Source organism: Micropterus salmoides, unplaced genomic scaffold, assembly GCF_014851395.1.
Source record: "Micropterus salmoides isolate LMB-PRFRI ecotype aquatic unplaced genomic scaffold, ASM1485139v1 Ms_hic_scaffold_15, whole genome shotgun sequence".
NCBI classification, from domain to species: domain Eukaryota; kingdom Metazoa; phylum Chordata; class Actinopteri; order Centrarchiformes; family Centrarchidae; genus Micropterus; species Micropterus salmoides.
Genome location: NW_024040596.1, coordinates 34,132,477 through 34,157,992, shown reverse-complemented (window position 1 = coordinate 34,157,992; position 25,516 = coordinate 34,132,477). Strand labels below are relative to the sequence as shown.

General features: G+C 40.6%; 1 protein-coding gene across 3 annotated transcripts; it reads right to left on the bottom strand.

The window, feature by feature from the left end:
• Positions 1 to 464: 464 nt before the first annotated feature.
• Positions 465 to 25,076, bottom strand: mmadhcb (metabolism of cobalamin associated Db). 3 transcript variants are annotated; one of them, XM_038719788.1, is made up of 8 exons: positions 25,009 to 25,076; positions 23,295 to 23,398; positions 15,894 to 16,038; positions 15,499 to 15,716; positions 8,607 to 8,715; positions 8,174 to 8,304; positions 3,896 to 3,982; positions 465 to 821 (listed from the first exon to the last, which is right to left on the bottom strand). In XM_038719788.1, exons 2-8 carry the CDS (start codon positions 23,301 to 23,303, stop codon positions 627 to 629), a joined length of 894 nt encoding a protein of 297 aa, XP_038575716.1. In that variant the 5' UTR covers positions 23,304 to 23,398; positions 25,009 to 25,076; the 3' UTR covers positions 465 to 626. The 3 variants fall into 3 exon arrangements, with proteins under 3 accessions (XP_038575716.1, XP_038575713.1, XP_038575715.1); XM_038719785.1 differs by lacking the exon at positions 25,009 to 25,076 and adding an exon at positions 24,815 to 24,999; XM_038719787.1 differs by lacking the exon at positions 25,009 to 25,076 and adding an exon at positions 24,815 to 24,999 and having other exon boundaries at positions 23,295 to 23,392.
• Positions 25,077 to 25,516: the final 440 nt, after the last annotated feature.

Here is a 25,516-nt window from a genome sequence, read left to right as displayed (position 1 = left end):
AGTCTATCCTTCTGAAGAATGATCAAATGAATAAATCTACTTTGAATTAAACAGGGTTGTGCCTCTATAAACAAGTGTTTACTGAAGAAGTGTTTCTCCTACACCATTTCTGTTTTGTCTGGTGGTCCTCAAACGAGTGTAGGCCTATTGGCCTCAGGTGAAGATACCAACGATGGTCGTTCAGTCTTGGCCACAGGTAGTCTTAACGACTGTAACGACTGTCGTCACAGCAACAAGGAACACTAACGAACCAGCGGTATCGATGACCCGGGATAACGACCCCACTGAGGTTAAATAGCTGAGTTTCCCTGCCAGTCAGTCAGAACTGAAGAAGTCCTTTGGATGAGGGACGAAACGTCTTCCAGTATCTTCAACCAAGTCCAGTTGCCCTTGATTTTAACCTTCGTTGGATAACTATGACCTGGATGACTGAGAATCTTCATAGACATCTTATACACTTGCAGTTTAGTCAAGAAGCACTTTATTATAATGACAGTAGTGTTTCAACCTGTGGGTCTGAAATCTATAAATGTAAATCAATATCAACATGTTGCAAAGGACAAAACAGAGGAGTCAGTGGATGATATCCATGGATAGTTTTACTGAAAAGGCAGCGTCCCAGGTGTTCAACTGCCCTGAAACTTCTTCATGATCAGGCTGCTGGGTGGTGCGTTGGTGAATATTGTCCCCACAAAAACATGTGTCCCCCACAAAGAGTGATGGATCACTCTGCAGCAGCCCAGGTCCTCAATCTGAAAGCCCAGGTAACGGTACCTGTCATCCGTCTCAAACAGTGTGTTGTTGGTGTACGAGCCAAAGAACTGCAGAGGAACAAACACAGCGTTACTTGATCACACCCCTCTCCACAAACCAGCAGCGCTTTTAAACACAACTCATGATTATTGCTGTTGTTATTGTACATATTCTTTATTATTCTATTATTCTTCATCTTTGTATTTAATTTATGATTCTTCACCTGCAGAGTTTCATCACCTTCCTAAAATAATGGCCATTTTTTCAGATTTTTCAGAAAACACAAAAATTTAACCAAATATTGAATGAATGATAAATATTAATAATTTTACTCAAAAAGGTTATGGCTATAGATGACTGTTGACATACTAATAACGACACGTCTATTACGTAACATAAGAGGAATACATTTTTGAACATGCCTTTGTGACAATTTTAAACCTTCCACTTACTATAACAATTGCACTTGTAGCGCGTCCGGGTGTGAGCCGGCCGAGTTGCATATTCTGGAGCTCTGCCGGTGCGGCTGTGAATTTGCTACGCGGTTCCGACGCCGCATGAAGGTGCTATATGTCACTTCCTGTGTCCCCTATGTTGAGCTACATAGCACTTGCCGCTATGAATATAAATCGGTATTGGTGTGTAGATGTTTGCGGGGTGGGAGAGTTATCAAGCACGTAAAGTTTGTTTCACCAGTCCTGACATGTGTGCAAAGTTTGGTGAGTTTTCGAGTATGTTTAGGCCCCGTCAATGGAGCCTTGATAATGTAATGTAATATGCCAATTGCTTCAGTGATTATTGATTCTATTTAGGGCCCGAGCACGACCGTGTGAGGTCCCTATTGAATTTTTTATTTTATTTCTGCAAAGTAGGCTCAAATGACATGGCCTAAACATACTCGAAAACTCACCAAAATTTGCAAACATGTCAGAACTTTCGTATTCTTCAAGTTTCGCACATGGGCGTGGCAAAATGACTCGCTAGCGCCACCTAGAAAATTGGAAAAGATTAGCCCCTCGTTCACGTTCAGCCTACATGTAGGAAATTTTCTGGGGACATGTATCACCATTTTTGGATGATTTACACACTCCGTACTTTAACAAACTCCTCCTAGGGATTTAGTCCGACCGACCTGTGACCTTTAACGAAGCAGCCCCCGCCGCACGTTTCACCTACGTGCACGAATTTTCTGTGGTACGTGTATCTTGTCCAGACGCACAAAAAAGCCTCTTGGAGCGATGCCCTAAAACCAACAGGAAGTCGGCTATTTTGAATTTTACGTCAAATTTTGGATGATTTACACACTTTGTACTTTAACAAACTCCTCTTAGGGATTTAGTCCGATCGACCTCAAATTTGTGCTGTGCCTTCTAAAGGCATTGAAGATGAAAAGTTGTGCTATTTGCAAGTTTTCGTCAATGGGCATGTCCGTGGCGTCGATGATTCGCTATGAAACAGGAAGTTGTTGTAACTTCAGTGTACATGCTCACATCTGCACCAAACTGTACATGTAGGATGAGAGTCCAGCCCTGAACACATGTACATGCCGACATTCACCCACAGTCATAGCGCCACCTGCTGGCAACAGGAAGTGACTTTTAACGACGCAGCCCCCGCCGCACGTTTCACCTACGTGCACGAATTTTCTGTGGTACGTGCATCTTGTCCAGACGCACAAAAAAGCCTCTTGGAGCGATGCCCTAAAATCAACAGGAAGTCGGCCATTTTGAATTTTACGTCAAATTTTGGATGATTTACACACTTCGTACTTTAACGAACTCCTCCTAGGGATTTAGTCCAACCGACTTCAAATTTGTGCTGTGCCTTCTAAAGGCATTGAAGATGAAAAGTTGTGCTATTTACAAGTTTTCGTCAATGGGTGTGTCTGTGGCGTGGCGTCAAAGATCAAGTCTTCGCCATGACACAGGAAGTTGTTGTAACTTCAGTGTACATGCTCACATCTGAAACAAACTTTACGTGCTTGATAACTCTCCCACCCCGAAGACATCTACACGCCAATACCGATTTATATTCATAGCGGCAAGTGCTATGTAGCCCCACATAGGGGACACAGGAAGTGACATATAGCACCTTCATGCGGCGTCGGAACCGCATAGCAAATTCACAGCCGCACCGGCAGAGCTCCAGAATGTGCAACTCGGCCGGCTCACACCCGGACGCGCTACAAGTGCGAGGGCCCGCCCAACGCTGCTTGCAGCTTTAATTTTTATTGATAGATACCCTTATTGAGACTGCTTAACGATCTGATTCTTTATCGAAAAATATTCAATGTGCGATAACGTACTGAACGAAAATATATTGAGATGACATATCACTTGCGGTAAATAAACATATATTGAAGTGTGCATACTGTATTAACTGCCTGGTTGTTTTTAATTTAATATTTTAAATACAGCTAAATGTTTCTAGAGCAGCAATGTTTACAACAGCAAAGTAACTCAATAATTTTATCTGACATCACTAGTGACTGACGTTTAGAAAAAATACCATCAGTCTGTAACGTTATCAGTCCCTCCTCCTCTCTCACTGGCTGCAGGTAACGTTACCAGGTAGGAGGAGGAGCGGCTGGTTTGTCTCAGCCATCAGCTGAGTTTTTAAGACTACAGACCAGTCTGTGCTCCAGACAGACAGCTTTCTATTCAGCCTGTTTGTAACATTTGGCTAATGCCAAGCTAGCGTTAGCTGTGCTTGTATATAACACACAGGATGAGATAACGTTACTGAGGACAGAGATGATTAAATGAACCCTTTCTACATGTTTAACGTTACCTTACAGACAGGTGTATTGATAAAGTATTGTCTTTTTACTTGCAAAGGTTTTATTGCACGTACTTACAGTAACGAGGACGTAAACAGGAACGTTACCTGTACTGCCTTGTATCATCAGAGTCACACCAAATGGAGTATATTATTAAGTCACACACACACACAAAGTGTTTATTTATGGCGTTACGGTATTAATTTCATCCTACGAACGGACAAGAAAATATTTTATACTTTGTAAATGAAATGTAACCCTTTTAAGACCCCGTGGGTACCCTGAGCACTGAATGACAGTGTTTGGCGCTCATTGTAAGTCACTTTGGATAAAAGCCTCAACTAAATGAATGTGGAATCTTACCGCCAGGCCGGAGGATGGGTCAATAAAGTCGGCCCAGAATCCTTCTCTCTGTAGAGCGTAGCAGATATCCTTCGCTCCATCTATGAACTGCAAGGCAGAGGAACAACTTCGTCTCAGCTGGTGCCTTCAATGATGTGTGTGAGATTGTGTGTTTGCTGATGATTTACCCTCTTCAGTTAACCATGTGTGATGCATCTGCATGATAAGTAATAAAACTATTGATCAAAAGTATTTTTCTTCCAAAAACACCTGGTTTATTTTTTGTCAACATAATCTGTTATTAATTCATGTTCACTGTATGTAGTTAGGATAATAGAAACACATTCACAAAGTTTATATTCAGGCTGAGTTATAGCAGTTATAACATTCGGAGCAAGTGTGATTTGCACAAAAAACACAAAGCCATGTAAAAAGAGCCTGACATTCCAGAGTGAGCTGTGAGAAAGCTGGGGACTGAGCACAGACTGTGACATGTCTCCGTCAGACTTATTCAGCCATAACTACATTACTCAAAAAAAGGGCTGGGTATCGTTCAAAGATTTTCGATATCGATACGATACCTCGACTTCGATCCCAGTTCCTGAACGATACTTTTTTCGATACCAATTTTATTCTCAACAAACGGAGAACCATTGTTGTTTGTATAAAGTAACTTAATTATAAGATTATTATTATTAATAGTTTATTTCAATAATTGTTCCTGCATATGCTGCATATTTTCAATGTAACATAGGCCTATATTATGTTTTTGTTGTTTTTATTCCTCTTTCTTTAGTTTTTATAATGTCATTTCATTGTTTATTAATTATATATTTTTTATTGTTTATATGTGAATTTGTGCTCTGGCAACATTTCAACCTAAACATTCATGGCAATAGGCCTGAAAGAAAGAGAGAAATCTCTCATCTCATGGAAACAAGTTTCTGCCACTACATATCAAAGTTTCCTCCTCACTAGAGGAAGAGGTGGCCAGGCGACAACTATCACAATAGAAAGTAAACTTAGCCGCGCTGTCTTTAATCCACTGCAGCAAAGTCACACACATCAGCCCAAGGATCAGGACATGATGTCACTATCACACGGAAGCGCTTCCACCGGCTGCACATACAGGTCCGTGTGTGGCAGTGGCGTCACTTACTGATCCTTGGGAAAATGTAGCGTGTGTGGAAGCTACCGCGCTACTCGGTCAATAAAAGAGCTTTGATTTGATTCAAAAAACAGCGCCACCAAGCTACTAAGAAATGTAGTTAAACTAGTAATGGTGCTACTTGTAGCGACGGTACTGCCCAACACTGCTCGTACGGTGGGCATTTTGAAGCAGCTCGGTGGCAGTAGGGCGCAGAGACAATGACTGCACCGCCTCTGTCTTGTTGCAAGACGGAGCAACTTTCTGCTCTTAAGTTTATCTTCACCAGGTTGGTCGTGTTGTTGTGAATTAATTTGGAGCATTATAGCCTAAATTGTTATCATTAATTACTAGAGCAATGGTGGTCTACATTTTCATCTTTTAAAGTGTTATTTTATAGTGAAAAGTTAGGATCACAGTGTTAAAACTCTATAGCTGTGAGTGTGTGTGCTCCTTTCTGTATCTAACTGCCCAGACTCAGCAGTAGCACGTGTGTGTGTGTGAGCAAGTTCGTGTGCTTTGGGAGAAAAGGGAGGGAGCACAGTGAGGCAGCATCAAAAATACTTGCAAAGGAAAATATAGAAGCAGATTTTGTATTACAAAACATACATCAATATAGTCCATCACAGTAAGAATGCCCTGTTTCTAGCACAGAGCACAAACAACACCAGTTTATTCCATAAAAGTCAGGTTATGGATGAAATGGCATGATCAAGTGGAGTGCATGCAGAAGACACAGAGGAGGAGGAGCAGGCAGTCAGGGAATTTCCCAGACTCAGGTGCAGTAGGAAAGAGAGCCAAGAGATGATGTGAAGCCAAGAAACAGAGCTATAAAAGGAGGTATAAAAGGAGGTCTCTGTTCTGGGAACAGAATGGGGCTCTATTTTGCACCGATCTCTGACACACTCCGGTGGAACTTTTGTATTCTAATTGGTGTATATTTTTGTTGATAATAAAAATGTTGGTAAAAGTTCAAGCTTTCTTATCTGGCCCAAGTCTTGAATTTTTACACGACATTAGTGTCGCTGCTCTTGGCAGCAATTATCTTACGTCGCAAATATTGCATCGCGCACTGTTTCATCAAGCCACACTTTTGATTTTCTGATCTGAAACCTTGGATGTGGATCCCTCTATCACTCCCCCCTTGTGTTAGTAACATGCAATAATGGGATGAGGTTGCATACAGAGGGAGAGAAAGTAGAGTAGAGAAGAGCTTAGTGCATCATAGGAAATCCCCAGGCAGTCTAGGCCTATAGCAGCATAACTAAGGGATGGTTCAGGACTCACCTGAGCCAGCCCTAACTATAAGCTTTATCAAAGAGGAAAGTCTTAAGCCTACTCTTAAATGTGGAGATGGTGTCTGCCTCCTGAACCCAAACTGGAACCTGGTTCCACAGGAGAGGAGCTTGATAGCTGAACGCTCTGGCTCCTAGTCTACTTTTGGAGACTCTAGGAACCACAAGTAACCCTGCATTCTGGGAGCGCAGTGCTCTGGTGGGGTAGTAAGGTACTATGAGCTCCTTAAGATAAGATGGTGCCTGACCATTAAGAGCTTTGTAGGTAAGAAGAATGATTTTAAATTCTATTCTGGATTTTACTGGAAGCCAATGCAAAGAAGCTAAGACAGGAGAAATATGATCTCTTTTCCTGGTTCCTGTCAGAACACGTGCTGCAGCATTCTGGATCAGCTGAAGAGTCTTAGAAGTAACAAATGCATGGACTTTTTCTGCATCACTTTTAGACAGGATGTTCCTGATTTTCGCAATATTACGTAGGTGAAAAAAGGCGGTCCTTGAAATTTGCTTAATGTGAGACTGAAATGACATGTCCTGATCAAAGATAACTCCAAGATTCCTCACAGTGGTGCTGGAGGCCAGGGCGATGCCATCAAGGGAAACTATATCTTTAGATAATGTGTCACGGAGGTGCTTAGGCCCCAGAACAATAACTTCAGTTTTATCTTAGTTTAACATTAGAAAATTACAGGTCATCCAGGTTTTAACATCCTGAAGGCACATCTGAAGTTTAGCTAACCACTGAGTATCATCTGCATAAAAATGAAAGCTTATGGAATATTTCATGATAATATTGCCTAAAGGAAGCATATATAAAGTGAAGAGGACTGGTCCGAGGACAGATCCTTGAGGAACTCCATGACTAACTTTGGCATGTATGGAGGACTCATACTATGAAAACAGTATTTTCATACAAAGAAAGGAATAACTTAATGGATCACATTTTCATCACCAAATTTACACTTAATGAAGAATTTGTCGCAGGCAGTGTTTCACAACTTTCAATAACTGACAAACTCCAGCCGCCACCTCAAATTACTCACGCACAGATTTGTAGGACAGAGATCTGATCTCAATGACGATAACAAGAATGCATTAAAAACACCAGGTAAGAACCTAAAGACAAGATTAGTTCATTACAATTGTTCACAATCCATAGATACATTCAAATGAGAGCAAACAAACCCATACACTGTTCAACAGTATTTGAATTAAACCCAAATTGGACACACATGCATAGACAAGAGAACTGTTTGCCATTTAGAAAATATGAAAGTATCCGCTGTTCTCTAAACTCGCGCACAAATTAATCTTATAATCATCTGTATGTTATTAGAGGGTTTAATTTTTCTCATGTCAGCAGCATCTGTATGAGACCCCTCTCACCTACTGTAACATTAAACATACTGCTGTGACCTGGGAGGAAACCGGGAGGGGGCAGTGAAAAACGAGACGGTTAGCAAGTATGATCAGGAATGTTTTCAGGAGAAGTGATGTGGGCTATTTGTATTATGATTTAAGTCATGGATTTTGTGACGAACAACGAACTCACCGCTAATCCAGATGTTTTGTGGTGAGCAGTATTATTAATAGGGAAGTTGCAGCGTATTCTCTGGTGGGCAAAGTCTGCAACACTCATGACATGAGTGAAGGATCCAACTCTACGTTTCTTATAAATCGGCTGTTAAAAAACAGCAATACCGATTTAGCTGCAATTAGCTCATATCGACCGATAATATCTGCACAACGATAAATCAGTCAGGTTTTAGTATAAACTGTCAAGACAGAAAAAACAGCTGCTCTACAGCATCATCGTCAGTGCTCCATATGTTCTAACAAACTCCAGACAAAGCTCACCTTGTCAAGCATCTGCTCCCTCTCCTGTTCCACCTCCGCACACCATGACGTCATATCTCTCTGGGTCTTTTGGGTCACTGTGACCACCATCATAGCAGACGATGGAGCCTCAGGAAACATGGACTGGAAATCTGTTTGTCACATTATCAGGAGAAATACACATCAGATAGAAACACTCACTGCTTCTCATCAGCAGGAGCGGCTCTCCTTCTGGTGGACAGATAGGGAATTACAAACATAACAAGTCACTGGACTTGTTATGTTTGTAATTCCCTATCTGTGAATCATGTGGTCCTTAGTTAACACTGAGTGTTTGCTGGGACAGTTCCCAGCAAACACTCAGTGTTAACTAAGGACCACATGATTTCTTGATAAACGGTCCAAATAAAGAAAATGAACATGGATGTTATGTGTGAGGAGTGCAGTGATCTACCTTTTTTTAGTAGTTCAGGGCAAGACTGTATGGCACACTCCACACTGGAGTTTTCAAAGTACTGTTCAGCTCTATTGACATTCTGAGAGGAGGCCGGATCATCTTTGTCCTGACACACACAGACAGAAAAAAGCAGTCAGAACAGCATTTTTCCTTTAGTTGGCAGTATACTTCAGACAAAATGAAATGTATTAGATGAAATGGCGGCTGTAAAGAGGCCTTGCTTTTAGCTTTTTTAAGGATGGAAAGTTTGATAGGCACGTTTAGATCAAAGTTGGCTGTAGGAGGCTGTGTGTGTCAATTAGTATGTAGCTTTTAAGGCGGCACAATTAATCTAATCGCGATGTCGTCATGTGCGATTACATAACTGCAAAAAGTGTGTGATTTAATAAAACAGTAGAAGTATGTGAGACACTCTCTTCTGTGCGTCGCTGCAGTCTGCTCATTATCTCCACCCACACCCCGGTGTGGGTGGAGATAAAGCCTACGAGCAATAAGAAAAATGTTTTATGAGCCGTGTGCCAGTAACCTTTAAGACAACAACCTACGGTAACCCCGTCTCCGACACGCCGCTAATCATTCAAAACATAGTCAAACTCGCCACCAGAGCACCGAGAGAAATGCCGGTGCTCCAGTCGGTCTGTGACAGCGACAGAGCGACGTCGGCAGCAGCTGAAGCAGTAAGATCGCAGAAAACAGGGACAATATAAGGAAGCTTTGGCCATTTAACGTTAGCTGTATCGGTGCCTTTTGTTGCTAAACTTTTCATAAAGCCGACGTGCCTGTAAGTTTCACTATTCACTAACCGACCAATCACAGCCCGGATGGGGCGGGACGTTAAAAAAGGTTTAACGAACTACAGCAAATTTTCAAATGTTGAACAATATGATTATTGACAAGTTAGTACTTAGCATTAACAAATTACAGACCAATGTAGAGCCTTTTGCTTGCACAAAGATTCAATGAAAATATAAAAACCTATAGAAATTATTAAAGCTGCAAGCAGCGTTGGGCGGGCCCTCGCACTTTTGTAGCGCGTCCGCGTGTGAGCCGGCCGAGTTGCATACTCTCGAGCTCTGCCGGTGCGGCTGTGAATTTCCTACGCTGTTCCGACGCCGCATGAAGGTGTTATATGTCACTTCCTGTGTCCCCTATGTGGAGCTACATAGCACTTGCCGCTATGAATATAAATCATGTAGATGTTTGCGGGGTGGGAGAGTTATCAAGCACGTAAAAGTTTGTTTCAGATGTGAGCATGTACACTGAACAATAATGTACCCAAACAATAAAATAAATTCCTTTTATATTTCCCTGCCTTGTTGTTTATCTGTACATACAGAGGAAGAATGTGAGAACAGCACACATTTCATCGTTACTGTGTGTTAGAGCATGGGAGAACAGTGGATACTTTTAATACAGCCCACACCCCTAATACTGTGTAACTATAACAAGTAGAGAACAGAAGAAAAAGATGTTCTTTCTTTACAACTGTCTGCATAGCTTATTCATATTGTGTAATGAATGAAAATAAATAGGCCTACTAGGCTCCTCTCTACTTTGACATTTAAGATTAGCTTGTTTGATCCACCTTCATACACATGTGACATTACTGTACAACTTGAGAAAGGTGAGTTGTTTTCTGCTCCAGCCTGCCTAAAAGAAAAGCGTTTTTGGGATTAAATGGACTTTATTAGCTGCTGCAGTGCAGGATGAACTCAGAATAGACCCATTTCTCACCTTATTATTCTAAATCATGCAACGAAGAAGAAGAAATGCATAATAAATCCTGGGACAAAATCTGTCCACAAATACTGTACAGCATGTAGTCTAATGAACAAGACTTGTGTTATAGCTGACTTGGGCAGTGAAATGTTTAATTTTTTAAATTCATGTGGTCATAGTTGTCTACAACTCAAATCAGAATATAAGAAGAAATGTTTTATACTACCTCAAGAAGGCTTCCTATAAGAAAGGTAGGAAGGTATTTCAAATGTACAACTGCAGTACTTAAATCTAAGTAAAGTAATTTCCCTGACATTACTGTGTTACGCATGTAACAGGTTTTATACTTCCTGTGAGTATAATCCAATCAATCTTATTTTCATACTGTATATCCGTTGTGTAATTTGATAAATTGTGTTGTATGTGGTGCTCACATCGGGTACTACTGAGACTTCATTGCCCTCTTCAGAGAAGACTGACTGCAACATGCGTCTTTGTAAAGAGAGAAACGGACAGAAAAAGTCTAACTCTGCCTGTCAGCTCGCTCTGCTCCGTTAAAACTGAATTTACCATACAGAATTGAATACGAGTGCACTCCAGATTTAGCTGCAGCCAGCTGACCGTGTGCTTCTCCCTATACCGCAGTTCTGTGTCCATGCATGCAGCAAACTGAAAGCACTGTCTGTCGGAGCGTCTACGTGAAAAGAGAAGGAAGACATTGCTGGTAGTATTGTCTTCAGAGTTGTTAAACACCTCAGCGCACTGAAGGAAGCCATCTGACTGTGTGAGGGGCAAGATCGTTGATGTCTGCAGGCAGAGTAAGAGCTCTCCTGTCTGACTGGTCCACCAATAGCAGAGAAGATGACCCCTTGAGACACAGCCCCTCCTCATTTGCATAATGAGGCAGAAATGCATACAGAAATTTAAAAAGGACAGGCAGAAATAAATACCATGGGTGAAAATAAATAAGGTAGAAAAATACAAAGGAAGAATAAAACAGACAAAAATATTAAAACACACACATAAATATATATTTTAAAAATTAGTAATAAATAAAGTTGAAGATTATAACGGAGAATAAATAAATAAGGTAATTATAACAAAGGTGAATAAGTAAAGGCACTAATTAAAATATATAAATTTATGTCTCCTTGTATAATTTAATTAATTAATTTATTTACTTTATTTTTTTGTGTATTTATTTGGAAGCTTATTATTTATTGAGCATTTATTTATTTCTGTATTTATTTCTGACTGTGTCAGGATCGGTCCTCCATAGTGGGGTGGGAGAGTTATCAAGCACGTAAAGTTTGGTTCAGATGTGAGCATGTACACTGAAGTTACAACAACTTCCTGTTTCATGGCGAATCATCGACGCCACGGACACGCCCATTGACGAAAACTCGCAAATAGCACAACTTTTCATCGTCAATGCCTTTAGAAGGCACAGCACAAATTTGACGTCGATCCGACTAAATCCCTAGGAGGAGTTCGTTAAAGTACGAAGTGTGTAAATCATCCAAAAATGGCCGTAAAATTCAAAATGGCCGACTTCCTGTTGACTTTAGGCTATGGGTTCTTGAGGCTTTTTTTTGCGTCTTGATATGATACATGTCCCCAGAAAATTTCGTACATGTAGGTTGAACGTGAACGAGGGGCTAATTTTTTCCAATTTTCGAGGTGGCGCTAGCGAGTCATTTTGCAACGCCCATGTGCGAAACTTGTAGAATACGAAGTTTTTCACCGGTTCTGACATGTTTGCAAATTTTGGTGAGTTTTCGAGAATGTTTAGGCCATGTCAGTTGAGCCTACTTTGCAGAAAAAAAAAAAAAAATATATATATATATATATATATAATCCGAGCAAATTCAATAGGGACCTCACACGGTCGTGCTCGGGCCCTAAATATAAATATATATATATATATATAATCCGAGCAAATTCAATAGGGACCTCACACGGTCGTGCTCGGGCCCTAATAATCCGAGCAAATTCAATAGGGACCTCGCACGGTCGTGCTCGGGCCCTAAATATATATAATCTTAGCAAATTCAATAGGGACCTCACACGGTCGTGCTCGGGCCCTAAAAATCTTTACAAATTCAATAGGGACCTCGCACGGTCGTGCTTGGGCCCTAATAAATGGCAGCAGGTAGAGACAAAGTTTCTGATAATTTATCACTCGCTGTCTCTAATTCATTTAATGTAGTATTTATAAAGATTAAACATGACAATTAACTTTAATCTTGTGTTGCAGTTTGTGTTATTCTAAATTTTGACACCAAGATTAAAAATTTTACAACAAATGCTTATTGGTTCCAAATATCACTCATCGGTCCAATTGGTTACTAATAATCGGGATCGGCCCGGGAAAAAAATAAAACCATACGGGTCGATCCCTATCATACACAAATATGTTTTAACGATGTGCGCTCTATGGCTCTGGCTTATGTATGAAATCATCTTACGGTTACTTTTTCCCTTTTTACTGTTTATTTATTGCATTATTTTAATGCTATATTTTAATGTTATTTATATTGCCACTGTATTTTTTGTTTCTTTTGGAATATCCTTTTCTTATGAATTATATTTTTATATTTTTATATTTTATTTTTGCTTACTAGCAAATCCCAGCATTCTACTGAACCTTATAGCGTTCTAACATCACTGTGGTTCTGAGCCCAAATACAGTGTAACAGTACAAAAAGCTATTTCAGACATGTAGCTCTCTGTATGTCTGTTGGACCAGTCACACTGTCACACTATTTAAGCTTCACAATGACCTTGGTGTATTGAAATGCAAGTGTAATACAGTCATAAACTGGGGCTACTTCACAGGTGTGCAGATATCAAAAGTTAACTGATGATCTTAAGAACACATTACAACAGAAAATTAAACCAAGGGTTAAGTATAAATCAGTTTATCAACACGTTATCCCTATATTAATGAAGCTAATCACAACCCACTGTGAGCTATGGCTAAAGTTTGATGTCATGTTACGGTCCATTTTATTGTACCGTAGCAGTGCATTTGAAGATACAATGCTAGCAAAGTAAAACAAAAAGCTATTAGCCTGTTTTATCGTTTTTTTCCTTGCCTCTGTCACCTAGTGCTTGCTCTTGGTGGGAATTGTTGGGCTTCTGTAAATAACATCACAGAGTATGGTCTAGACCTGCTCTTTTATGAAAAGTGCTGTGAGATAACTGTTGTTGTGATTTGGTGCTATATAAATAAAATTTAATTTAATTTTTAGCCGGTGTTTGATGCACGTACAGCTGGTCTCCATTCATTGTTCTGACCGCAGCTTCATTCTTATCCAACTTTCTTAACACCCAATTGATATGTTTCTCACATATCAAACCTGCGCGATGATGATAATTCCATTTCAACTTCACATTGGAGCCTATAAGCCCCGTCCCCCGAGAGCGCACACCGCTCTCGCCGTTGCAGAGCTGAGCACCATAATCCCCGACCCCACACTAGCGGCTCCGCTGTGTCCTGCGAGCTCTCCCTTGTACTAAACTTGTACTAAGTAAGGCTTTATGCGGTGGCCCCACAGTGTTTTCCACCTAAAGGTCCCAGCTATAGTTGTCTGCATGCATTTGTTAGCAAACATTTTTAAGCAGAAATGAAAAATATATTAGTTTCAGTGTGTTTAAACTTATAAGTAGCCCAAAATCAAATGGTGTGCTAGTTGTTAGCTGGCAGGTCAATTGTGGATTGGCCAAGCAGGGAAGACTTGTGGTTCTGTTGGAGTCTTTTGCTACGTCACGTTCCAATCTTGCAGGAGAAGGACCCAGTCACTCCATCTATTCCGCTCAGAGCTAAGCTAATTAATTGCCTCTTTTAGCATGTAAAGTTAGCTGACAGACTTTGTCCCGTAGCCACTGGCTAACTGAGTTGGTTTGCAGGGATTTAAGTAGAGCCTGACCGATTTATTGGCCTGACGATATTATTGCCTGATATGCGTACATTTACATCAGCATCTGCGTTTATAACAGCCGTTTTATGAGAAACATAAATTAGAAACAGAGAAATAGATCCTTCACTCATGTCAGGGTTGTTGCATAGTTTGCCCATCAGAGGGCGCTCTGCAGCTCCCCTGCACACCACACCACAAAAACCACAAAAGAAAACAATCAGCTGACCAGAGTCTACCGGAGCACACAGAGAGAATGAAGGAGAATGACTGCGTTACCGTCTTACCAGTGAGTTGGTCATTTGTCACGTTAATTACATGACTTAAATCATAATAAAAACTGCCCTTATTACTTCTTCTCTCCATGACCTTACTTCCTAACCCTCCTGTTTTTCTTTGCCCTCTCCCAGCTCCTCCAGGCTCACAGCAGTGTGTTTAATGTTACGGTAGTTGAGTGGTGGAGGATATGCTGTTGACAGATTGATTGAAGATTTTTTTCTGAAATAGTGCGGTATTTCTAACAAACTGTCCTCTAGATGCGAATATGCTACATTTAAAGTAGTTATTATGGCAGATTATGTGTAAGGTAAAATACACATCTCTCTCTATGATTACAGATGGCTGAAAAAGTTGCACCTTCTAGCAGCAATATTTATTTAGACTATGATGTATTTTATTACTAATCCATTTAGGAAAAGTTATTATAGTCCACATACAGAACAGCTTTCAATATCGTCCTGTTCTTACATACATGTGTACTACATACAGGAAAGGGCTCTACTATCCAAATTTACAAAATCAAAATATCTGCTCATAAATCGGCTCTTTTTCCCTTTAATATTGTCATCGGCCCCCAAAACCCACATCGGTCAGGCTCTAATCTTAAGAAGGTAACTGAATCACTGCCATAAGAGCAGAGAGTTCTGCTATATATTGCACTGCACTCTTTCCATTTGTTTTGGCCTTTTATACAAAAATGAAAAATGAAACTGATCATAAACTGAGTAATAGCAGAATTCATGGCAGAGTGGTTGTTTTGGATTGCACTGGATTATATGGGTGAATCTGGCAAAATAGCAATTCAAACATTGTTAAATATCAGGAGTGTATCCTAAATTGTGTTGTTACACAGCTACACTTAAATGATTACATAAGTGATGCTGCACAGTGAGCTGTTGTAAACGATCTTTCAGTTTTTTTCTAGTATAACTTGTGGTTAAATTTATAAATATTAACATTATAACACTCACAAAGAACTCTCCGATGAACTGGGAAAGTACAAACTCATGTCTCTCACTGCTGGATGGCGCAGACAGTACATCAGAGATCATCTTGTCTGGCAGGCTTGTTTTATGCTCTGCTAGTCCTTCCAGGTGGCAGTCAAAACCAGCATTGCCAGGCAGCTGGAAGCGCTGGTCCTGGGGTCCAAATGGCCCCATGCTCTCATCAGGCCACACTGTACAGAGTCCTTGATCAGAGAGGAACATTTAAAAAAGTAAACAATGCAAGAAAATACAGCTTTCACCTACACCAGAATCACAGGAAGAAACTGCACAACTATTTGACCCTTCTGTTGCATTTGATTCATGTTTTCAATATGCCTTATGTCTATACAGCATAATGACACACATTATAATCTACATACCCATGTCAGAAGGAGTGATGGCTACATGGGGCTCATCAGAGCCAGATGATCCAGCAGCAGAGAAGGATCTGGCTCCGGCCACTCGATGCACCAACACATGAAGTCCTGGGAGGTAACTGACCAGCCTGGCTCTGCTGCACAGCACCTGAACACACACAAACTACCTTTCTCACAGAGTACCAAAGATGTAGCGTTTACTATGAGTGTGTCCTGCATTCACAATGAAAAAAAGCAACTCAATTTATATATATATATTTTCAGACACGCAAACTGGTCATAGGTTAAAAAAAAAACAAAAAACAAAAAGGTGAGAAGGATAAGCAAGCAGAGAAAAACACAAAGACGGTGTAAGGGGGGTTTGTTTTAGGCTTTCATGTTGTATAGGTAATGCACATTTGTCTACAGAAAGATACAGACACGCTAGGATGCCACTTTGTGTTGAAAAGTGGTGGGGACATCAGGGCTAGGATTAGTAGTGTGACGATACACCAAGCTCACGAGATGAGACAATATACAGATGGTTTCATGAGAAAGAGATGGGACAATTTTTTTATTTTATTTTTATTTTTTACCGGGCCGGACAGGGGGGCAGACACGGGGATGGGGGGGCACAAACAGACAGCACAGAGAAAGGACAACACCTGTAAGAGAAGGGGGAAAGGGGGTGGAAGGTGGGGACAACAGGGAAAAGCTGTGGGAAACACCAATTGCAGAAAGCAACGAAACCTGCAACAGAACAGAGAGGGGGGCTTAGGGAGGAGAAAAACAACAACAAACAAACACAAACAAAAACAAACAATAAAAATAATAATAATAGTATTAAAGCTGCAAGCAGCGTTGGGCGGGCCCTCGCACTTGTAAGCGCGTCCGCGTGTGAGCCGGCCGAGTTGCACATTCTGGAGCTCTGCCGGTGCGGCTGTGAATTTGCTATGCAGTTATGATGCCGCATGAAGGTGTTATATGTCACTTCCTGTGTCCCCTATGTGGAGCTACATAGCACTTGCCGCTATGAATATAAATCGGTATTGACGTGTAGATGTCTGCGGGGTGGGAGAGTTACAGTACAAGCAAGTTACAAGCACGTAAAGTTTGTTTCAGATGTGAGCATGTACACTGAACAATAATGTACCCAAACAATAAAATAAATTCCTTTTATATTTCCCTGCCTTGTTGTTTATGTGTACATACAGAGGAAGAATGTGAGAACAGCACACATTTCATCGTTACTGTGTGTTAGAGCATGGGAGAACAGTGGATACTTTTAATACAGCCCACACCCCTAATACTGTGTAACTATAACAAGTAGAGTGTAATGAATGAAAATAAATAGGCCTACTAGGCTCCTCTCTACTTTGACATTTAAGATTAGCTTGTTTGATCCACCTTCATACACATGTGACATTACTGTACAACTTGAGAAAGGTGAGTTGTTTTCTGCTCCAGCCTGCCTAAAAGAAAAGCGTTTTTGGGATTAAATGGACTTTATTAGCTGCTGCAGTGCAGGATGAACTCAGAATAGACCCATTTCTCACCTTATTATTCTAAATCATGCAACGAAGAAGAAGAAATGCATAATAAATCCTGGGACAAAATCTGTCCACAAATACTGTACAGCATGTAGTCTAATGAACAAGACTTGTGTTATAGCTGACTTGGGCAGTGAAATGTTTAACTTTTTTAATTCATGTGGTCATAGTTGTCCACAACTCAAATCAGAATATAAGAAGAAATGTTTTATACCACCTCAAGAAGGCTTCCTATCAGAAAGGTAGGAAGGTATTTCAAATGTACAACTGCAGTACTTAAATCTAAGTAAAGTAATTTCCCTGACATTTTTGTGTTACTTTACTTTTAATAGACGCATGTAACAGGTTTTATACTTCCTGTGAGTATAATCCAATCAATCTTATTTTCATACTGTATATCCGTTGTGTAATTTGATAAATTGTGTTGTATGTGGTGCTTGCATTGGGTACTACTGAGACTTCATTGCCCTCTTCAGAGAAGACTCTGACTGCAACATGCGTCTTTGTAAAGAGAGAAACAGACAGAAAAAGTCTCTAACTCTGCCTGTCAGCTCGCTCTGCTCCGTTAAAACTGAATTTACCATACAGAATTGAATACGAGTGCACTCCAGATTTAGCTGCAGCCAGCTGACCGTGTGCTTCTTTCTCCCTATACCGCAGTTCTGTGTCCATGCATGCAGCAAACTGAAAGCACTGTCTGTTGGAGCGTCTACGTGAAAAGAGAAGGAAGACATTGCTGGTAGTATTGTCTTCAGAGTTGTTAAACACCTCAGCGCACTGAAGGAAGCCATCTGACTGTGTGAGGGGCAAGATCGTTGATGTCTGCAGGCAGAGTAAGAGCTCTCCTGTCTGACTGGTCCACCAATAGCAGAGAAGATGACCCCTTGAGACACAGCCCCTCCTCATTTGCATAATGAGGCAGAAATGCATACAAAAATTTAAAAAAGACAGGCAGAAATAAATACCATGGGTGAAAATAAATAAGGTAAATAAATACAAAGGAAGAATAAAACAGACAAAAATATTAAAACACACACATAAATAAATACATTAGTAATAAATAAAGTTGAATAAACAAATAAGGTAATTATAACAAAAGGTGAATAAGTAAAGGCACTTATTAAAATATAAACATTTATGTCTCCTTGTATAATTTAATTACTACCTACATTTATTTATTTACTTTATTTTTTTGTGTATTTAATTGGATGCTTATTTATTTATTGAGCATTTATTTATTTCTGTATTTATTTCTGACTGTGTCAGGATCGGTCCTCCATAGCGGGGTGGGAGAGTTATCAAGCACGTAAAGTTTGGTTAAGATGTGAGCATGTACACTGAAGTTACAACAACTTCCTGTGTCATGGCGAAGACTTGATCTCTGACGCCACGCCACGGACACACCCATTGACGAAAACTTGCAAATAGCACAACTTTTCATCTTCAATGCCTTTAGAAGGCACAGCACAAATTTGAAGTCGGTCGGACTAAATCCCTAGGAGGAGTTCGTTAAAGTACGAAGTGTGTAAATCATCCAAAATTTGACGTAAAATTCAAAATGGCCTACTTCCTGTTGGGTTTAGCCTATGGCTCCAAAAGACTTTTTTGTGCGTCTGGACAAGATACACGTACCACAGAAAATTCGTGCACGTAGGTGAAACGTGCGGCGGGGGCTGCTTCGTTAAAAGTCACTTCCTGTTGCCAGCAGGTGGCGCTATGACTGTGGGTGAATGTCAGCATGTACATGTGTTCAGGGCGGGACTCTCATCCTACATGTACAGTTTGGTCCAACAACTTCCTGTTTCATAGCGAATCATCGACGCTACGGACACGGCCATTGACGAAAACGCGCAAATAGCACAACTTTTCATCTTCAATGCCTTTAGAAGGCACAGCAGAAATTTGACGTCGATCCGACTAAATCCCTAGGAGGAGTTCGTTAAAGTACGAAGTGTGTAAATCATCCAAAAATGGCCGTAAAATTCAAAATGGCCGACTTCCTGTTGACTTTAGGCTATGGGTTCTTGAGGCTTTTTTGTGCGTCTTGATATGATAGATGTCCCCAGAAAATTTCGTACATGTAGGTTGAACGTGAACGAGGGGCTAATCTTTTCCAATTTTCTAGGTGGCGCTAGCGAGTCATTTTGCCACGCCCATGTGCGAAATTTGTAGAATACGAAATTTTTCACCGGTTCTGACATGTTTGCAAATTTTGGTGAGTTTTCGAGTATGTTTAGGCCATGTCATTTGGGCCTACTTCGCAGAAAAAAAAAAAAAATATATATATATATATATAATCCGAGCAAATTCAATAGGGACCTCGCACGGTCGTGCTCGGGCCCTAATAATCTTAGCAAATTCAATAGGGACCTCGCACGGTCGTGCTCGGGCCCTAATAATCTTAGCAAATTCAATAGGGACCTCGCACGGTCGTGCTCGGGCCCTAATAATCTTAGCAAATTCAATAGGGACCTCGCACGGTCGTGCTCGGGCCCTAATAAAGTAGCGAATAGAAATTTCCAATTTACTCTGTCAAATGCTTTCTCTGCATCTAAAGAAACAACTGTAGTTTCCAGGTTATGAATAGTGGCATAGTCTATTACGTTAAGTAGCCTGCGTGTATTGTTGGTGGAGTGCCTGCCCTTAATAAATCCTCTTTGGTCAGAGTGTATTATACCAGGAGTGACCTTCTCTAGCCGTCTTGCTAGGGTTTTGCAGATGATTTTAAGATCTGCGTTAATAAGTGATATTGGGCGATAACTGGACGGGAGTGTGGGGTCTTTGTCTGGTTTAAGGAGCAGGCTGATATTAGCAGAATTCATTGTTGGAGGCAACATGCAAGTACCCCTAATTTGCATAACCATCCTATAGAATGTGGGCGCAAGTATTTCCCAGAATTCCTTATAGAGTTCAGCGGGAAAACCATCTGGCCTAGGGGCTTTATTATTCGGCATATGTAAGAGAGCTTCATGGAGTTCAGCCATTGAAACAGGTGAATCCAGAGCCCTGATCTGTTCATCATCTAACCTTGGCAAATCTATATTGTTCAGAAATGCATCGATGTTAGAGCTAGATGGGTCAATTTGTGATGTATATAAGTTTTTATAATAATCTCGGAATGCATTGTTGATTTCTTCTGGGTTATAAGTCAGATTCCCAGCTGAGTCCTTTAAGGAGGAAATTGTTATTTTTTCTTTATTCAATTTCAATTGGCTGGCTAAGAATCTGCCGGATTTATTGCCATGTTCAAAGTTCTCCAAGCGTAGTCTTTGCAACTGAAATTGGGTCTTTTTATTAATAATTTCATTTAATTCAAGTTTTGATTTCCTCAGATCATTCAGCATGTGTTCCTGTGGGGAGGTAGCAAGGGTAGTTTCTAATGTTTTTATTTTTTGTTCTTTCTTTAATTCACAAGATCTCTCTTTCTTTTTTTTGTATGATGAATAGGAGATTATTTTACCTCTCATGACTGCTTTTGCTGCCTCCCAAAGAAGACATGGCGAGGTTCCTGGCAGGTCATTAGTTTCCATATATATTGCCCACTCCTTTTTGAAGTAACTTATAAAATCTAAGTCTTTAAGCAATGATGCATTAAATCTCCAACTTCTAGTTGGCCGTGTGACCCTTTTTTTAGTAAGAGTGATAGAAACCGGTGCATGATCACTGATAGTGATAGGGTGAATCTGAGTGTTGGAAATGTCTGCCATAATTGAGCTGCTAACCAAAAAATAGTCAAGGCAAGAATATGAGTGGTGGACTGGTGAAAAGAAGGTATATTCTCTAAGAGTGGGATGGTGAGAATGCCAAACCTCGCAAAGACCAAAATCGCTCATGTATTGTTTAAGGATGTCTGCTGATTTCCAAATACGGTGACCACGTCCCCTACTGAGCCTGTCAACTGCTGGATTACATACCATGTTGAAGTCCCCTCCTAATAGAAGAGCTGTGTCTGAGTGAGCAGTGAGTGAGTTGAAGAAAGCATGAAAAAAGGAGGGGTCGTCAACATTTGGGCCATAGATGTTAACAATGCATAAAGGAGTATTTTGAATCGAAATGTTAACAATAATGAATCGACCCTCTGGATCAATAGTAGTGGTATTATGATTGAAGTGTGTTTTTCTATTTATCATAATGGTGACACCCCTTTGTTTTGAGTTATAACAGGCTGAGTACGAGTGAGTAAACTGTGGTGAGGTTAGTTTATCTGCTGTCTTGGGTAAATGAGTCTCCTGTAGTAGGATAATGTCTGCTTGCAGATTATTTAGATGGTTCAAAATTTTTAATCTCTTTTCCCTTGAACCAACTCCGCGTACATTCCAAGAGGTGATTATAAGTGAGGTCATCATTCAGCTAAGGGATGTGGTGAAGGCTAGTGTGTGCAGTGTGCGTGTTGTATCATTGTGTGTGTTGTATGCGCCTGTATGTGTGTGTCTATGTGTTCATGTTGTATGCGCCTGCGTGTGTGTGCTAGCAGTGTGCCCGACTGTTTGTGAATTAAACAGTATGAAAATTGCGCAGCTGATCGACGTGTAAACGGCGGAGGAAGAGCAACATTAACAAAAGAAAGAAGCAGTGAAACAAAAACAGAGGAAAATACACAAAACATTATCGGACAGTCTAGTCAGATAACCACAGTAAAATGTAAATGCTCCGTACTTGTATAGCGCCTTTCTAGTCTTTTTGACCACTCAAAGCGCTTTTACACTACATCTGCATTCACCAGTCACACACATTCATACACTGAGCCTAAGTGCTCAAACGGAAACTAACATTCACACTCACTCATACACTGGCGGAACAGCCGCCAGGGGCAAATTGGGGTTCAATATCTTGCCCAAGGACACTCAACCAGGGGGAGCCAGGGATTGAACCGCCAACCTTCCGATTAACGGCGGCGATTGTTTTCCGCCGCGAGCTGGCGGGTTGGATATTTTCTCTTTTTCACACCATTCTCAGTAAACCCTAGAGATGGTTGTGTGTGTAAATCCCAGTAGATCAGCAGTTTCTGAAATTCTCAGACCAGCCCGTCTGGCAACAACAACCATGCCACGTTCAAAGTCACTTAAATCTCCTTTCTTCCCCATTCTGATGCTCGCTTTGAACTTCAGCAAGTTGTCAAACACGTCTACATGCCTAAATATGTTGCTGCCAGTGATTAGCTGAATAGCTATTTGTGGTAACAAGCAATTGACCAACTGTACCTAATAAAGTGGCCAGTGAGTGTAGGATACAGTGTGTTAATAAATGTCTGCTGAAATCCTGATAGTTAAATCATATTTTAGTTTTCTTGTGGGTAGAAAAAGAAAGGACGGTGCTGACTGTGGAGGAGTTGAGATTAATAAAGCAAGTCGGTGATGCAAACTAAACATTTCTTTGGGCTTTTAATGTCAAAATGAAGTGCTTGGTAATCATACAGAAGGAAGGTGGTTCTAATGTTGCCTATTTTTAATATTAATTTCGGCAGGTAAATGTCAAAAGTTGTAAAGTAAGTAAATTAAGACAAAGGGCTAACATGAATAATGTATATTGACTCTGAGGTCATACTAACAGGGTTTCCCGCCGTTAGAAGGTGGTGAAGCCCAAAAAGGCTTGTTGCTGTGCCAGCAATGTAAAATCCAGCATCAAAACTAAATGATGTTTTTTTGTTTTATAGGCAAACATGACATTTCTTGGCATACGACCCAAACCCCCCACCCAAATGTGTTTGCAACAACATGTTGTATTGGTGTTTTATATCCACATATAAAGCATGGCGAACTTTGAAAGTGCACAAAAAGACTTTTGCTTCACCTTCACTGCTACAACTCCATCCTAGTGGAAATACTGCTATGTCATCCTATCGCTCTGTCTCTTTCTGCAAACACACTTGACTTACACCGGCCATCTGTTTCCTTGCAGTGTCCAGTTGTATGTGTAGGAGTAGATGATGAAGAATTATTTCCACACACGTCTGTTCTGACACAATGTTAGACTCTAAACCTAGAGAGAGAGAGAGAGAGAGAGAGAGAACAAGAAAACAGAGTTTTTAGCGAGAGGGACTTTACATAATTCCAGGCAAAGGCTCTAACGTACATTAACGTTAACCAGCTGTTTCTGTATGTTCACAATACAATTTTGAATTGATTGAATTATTATTACGAATTGAATAATTCACATGCACACACAGCTGAAAGTCTGGACTTTAACGTCATCAGATCTGACGGCGTAACAATGGAAAAGTTAACAAGTGAGTTCACGTAAGGCTAAGGCCCAATCCCAATGTGAGGGTCTGTGAGGGTCTTTAATAAGACTCACAATTACCTTCTTTATTTTGGCTTCTTTGTTATCCAATACTGTTTCAACACCATTTTATGTCTCGGGTTGTTAAAATAAGCCATAACGTGTTTTCTACAGTAAAAAAAAAATCAATCACCAGCCATGATGGATAAAGGAGGTTGATCACCTTGTAAGTTACCATTGGCTATAAAGCCTTTTCTCTCTTATCCCAAAACTTGCTAATATGCATACATCTTAAACTGTCAACAATAACTGAGACCCATGCAAGCTGTTACTAGTCTTGTAACGTGATCAAAGTGAGGATAATGTTGCAGCATGTAGCCTCACCTTATGTACTGCAGCCTTCAGCAAATTAATACTTCACTCACAGATGCTGACATCTCGCCTTAATAAAGGCAAACATCCAACTGGATGACCTCTACAGTAGGCGTTTCCCACACACTGATTTATTTGTGGTGGCCTGCCACATCATCAACGCTTATTTTCCATTTATTTTGTTACGATTTAAAATGAGTAAAATCGTATGCAAAGTGAATATATTCTCTCAGCATCTACTCTCACCCTGTCGCTCTCTCTCTCTCGGCACAGTTACGCTGTCATTCTGTGGGAAACACTGTATTTACATGCAATTGGGATTCATGTTGATAAATAGGCCTATAGGTGGGCAGGAGGGTGAGCGTGAGCATTCTCAATGTGACAACCCTGTCCATTATTTAGTGACCTTATTCTGTCTTTTTGCTATCTTGGTTATTAAGTAATATATTCCACAGTGTTGTCCACCTTTAGATGGCCAGCATTACAACAACATGGGGCGCAGTGTCAAAGATGCGCTTTTTGTAGTCCATCTTCGTAATATTGTAGTTTTATCACGGCAGGTCACGGCAGTAACATCCGCCGTCGCATAATTACGTCGCCTAGAAAAGAGCAGTCGGATTCTCTGAGCCCCGCGGTCCTCTTTTCCTATGTCCTTAAGAATTCTGCTTCACATCTTTCCTTGATCTCATGACGTTTTCCATCGAGGTCAAGGAAAGGTGGTTAGGAATGGAGATTTTTTTTTTTACTTTTCGGATGCAGCCTGGGACTGGGCATAAGCTACGAAGTAGCAAAACACGAACTTACCTGCAGAGTTCATATATATATATATATATATATATAGCAGCGGTATTTAGCATCCATTTGCAGCAGTAGACAGAACACCCAAATACAAACAGTCCACTTCTAACTGACAGCGTTATGTTTCATTTCTGCGACTGAGCTCACTGAGAGCTAGGTACAGCACAACACTAAATTATTCCAGCTAACGTTACACTCACCTTGAATTCGAGCATGCGCTGTTCTTCTTCTTCTTCTTCTTAATATGAATTTACGGCAGTTTAGACGCTCCTAGGTGTATTACTGCCCTCCTCAGGAAGTCACTGTAATGATAATGTTATTAGGTGCGTTCAAGATGACGGCGGCTAACTTTCGCCGACTTGATAGTCTGATGATACACGGGGCAACTTTTGGAGCAATGTTGCTGGCCAGTGTTGCTGGTGGCAAGCCTGACTATGGTTTGAACGGATAGCGGCGGAGTGGTGGGGGAAAGGGATTACGGTAGTAATCTTTACTCATTCCATTGATGGCAACGTTGCCCTGCACGATTGCTCTAAAAGTTGCTCCGTGTATCATCAGTTTAACTTGAGCTGCAGGTGACTGCAGGGGCCAGCCTAGATGTAACAAATATATATATATATACACACACACACATATATATATATATATATATATATATATATATATATATATATATATATATATATATATATACACACATATATATAC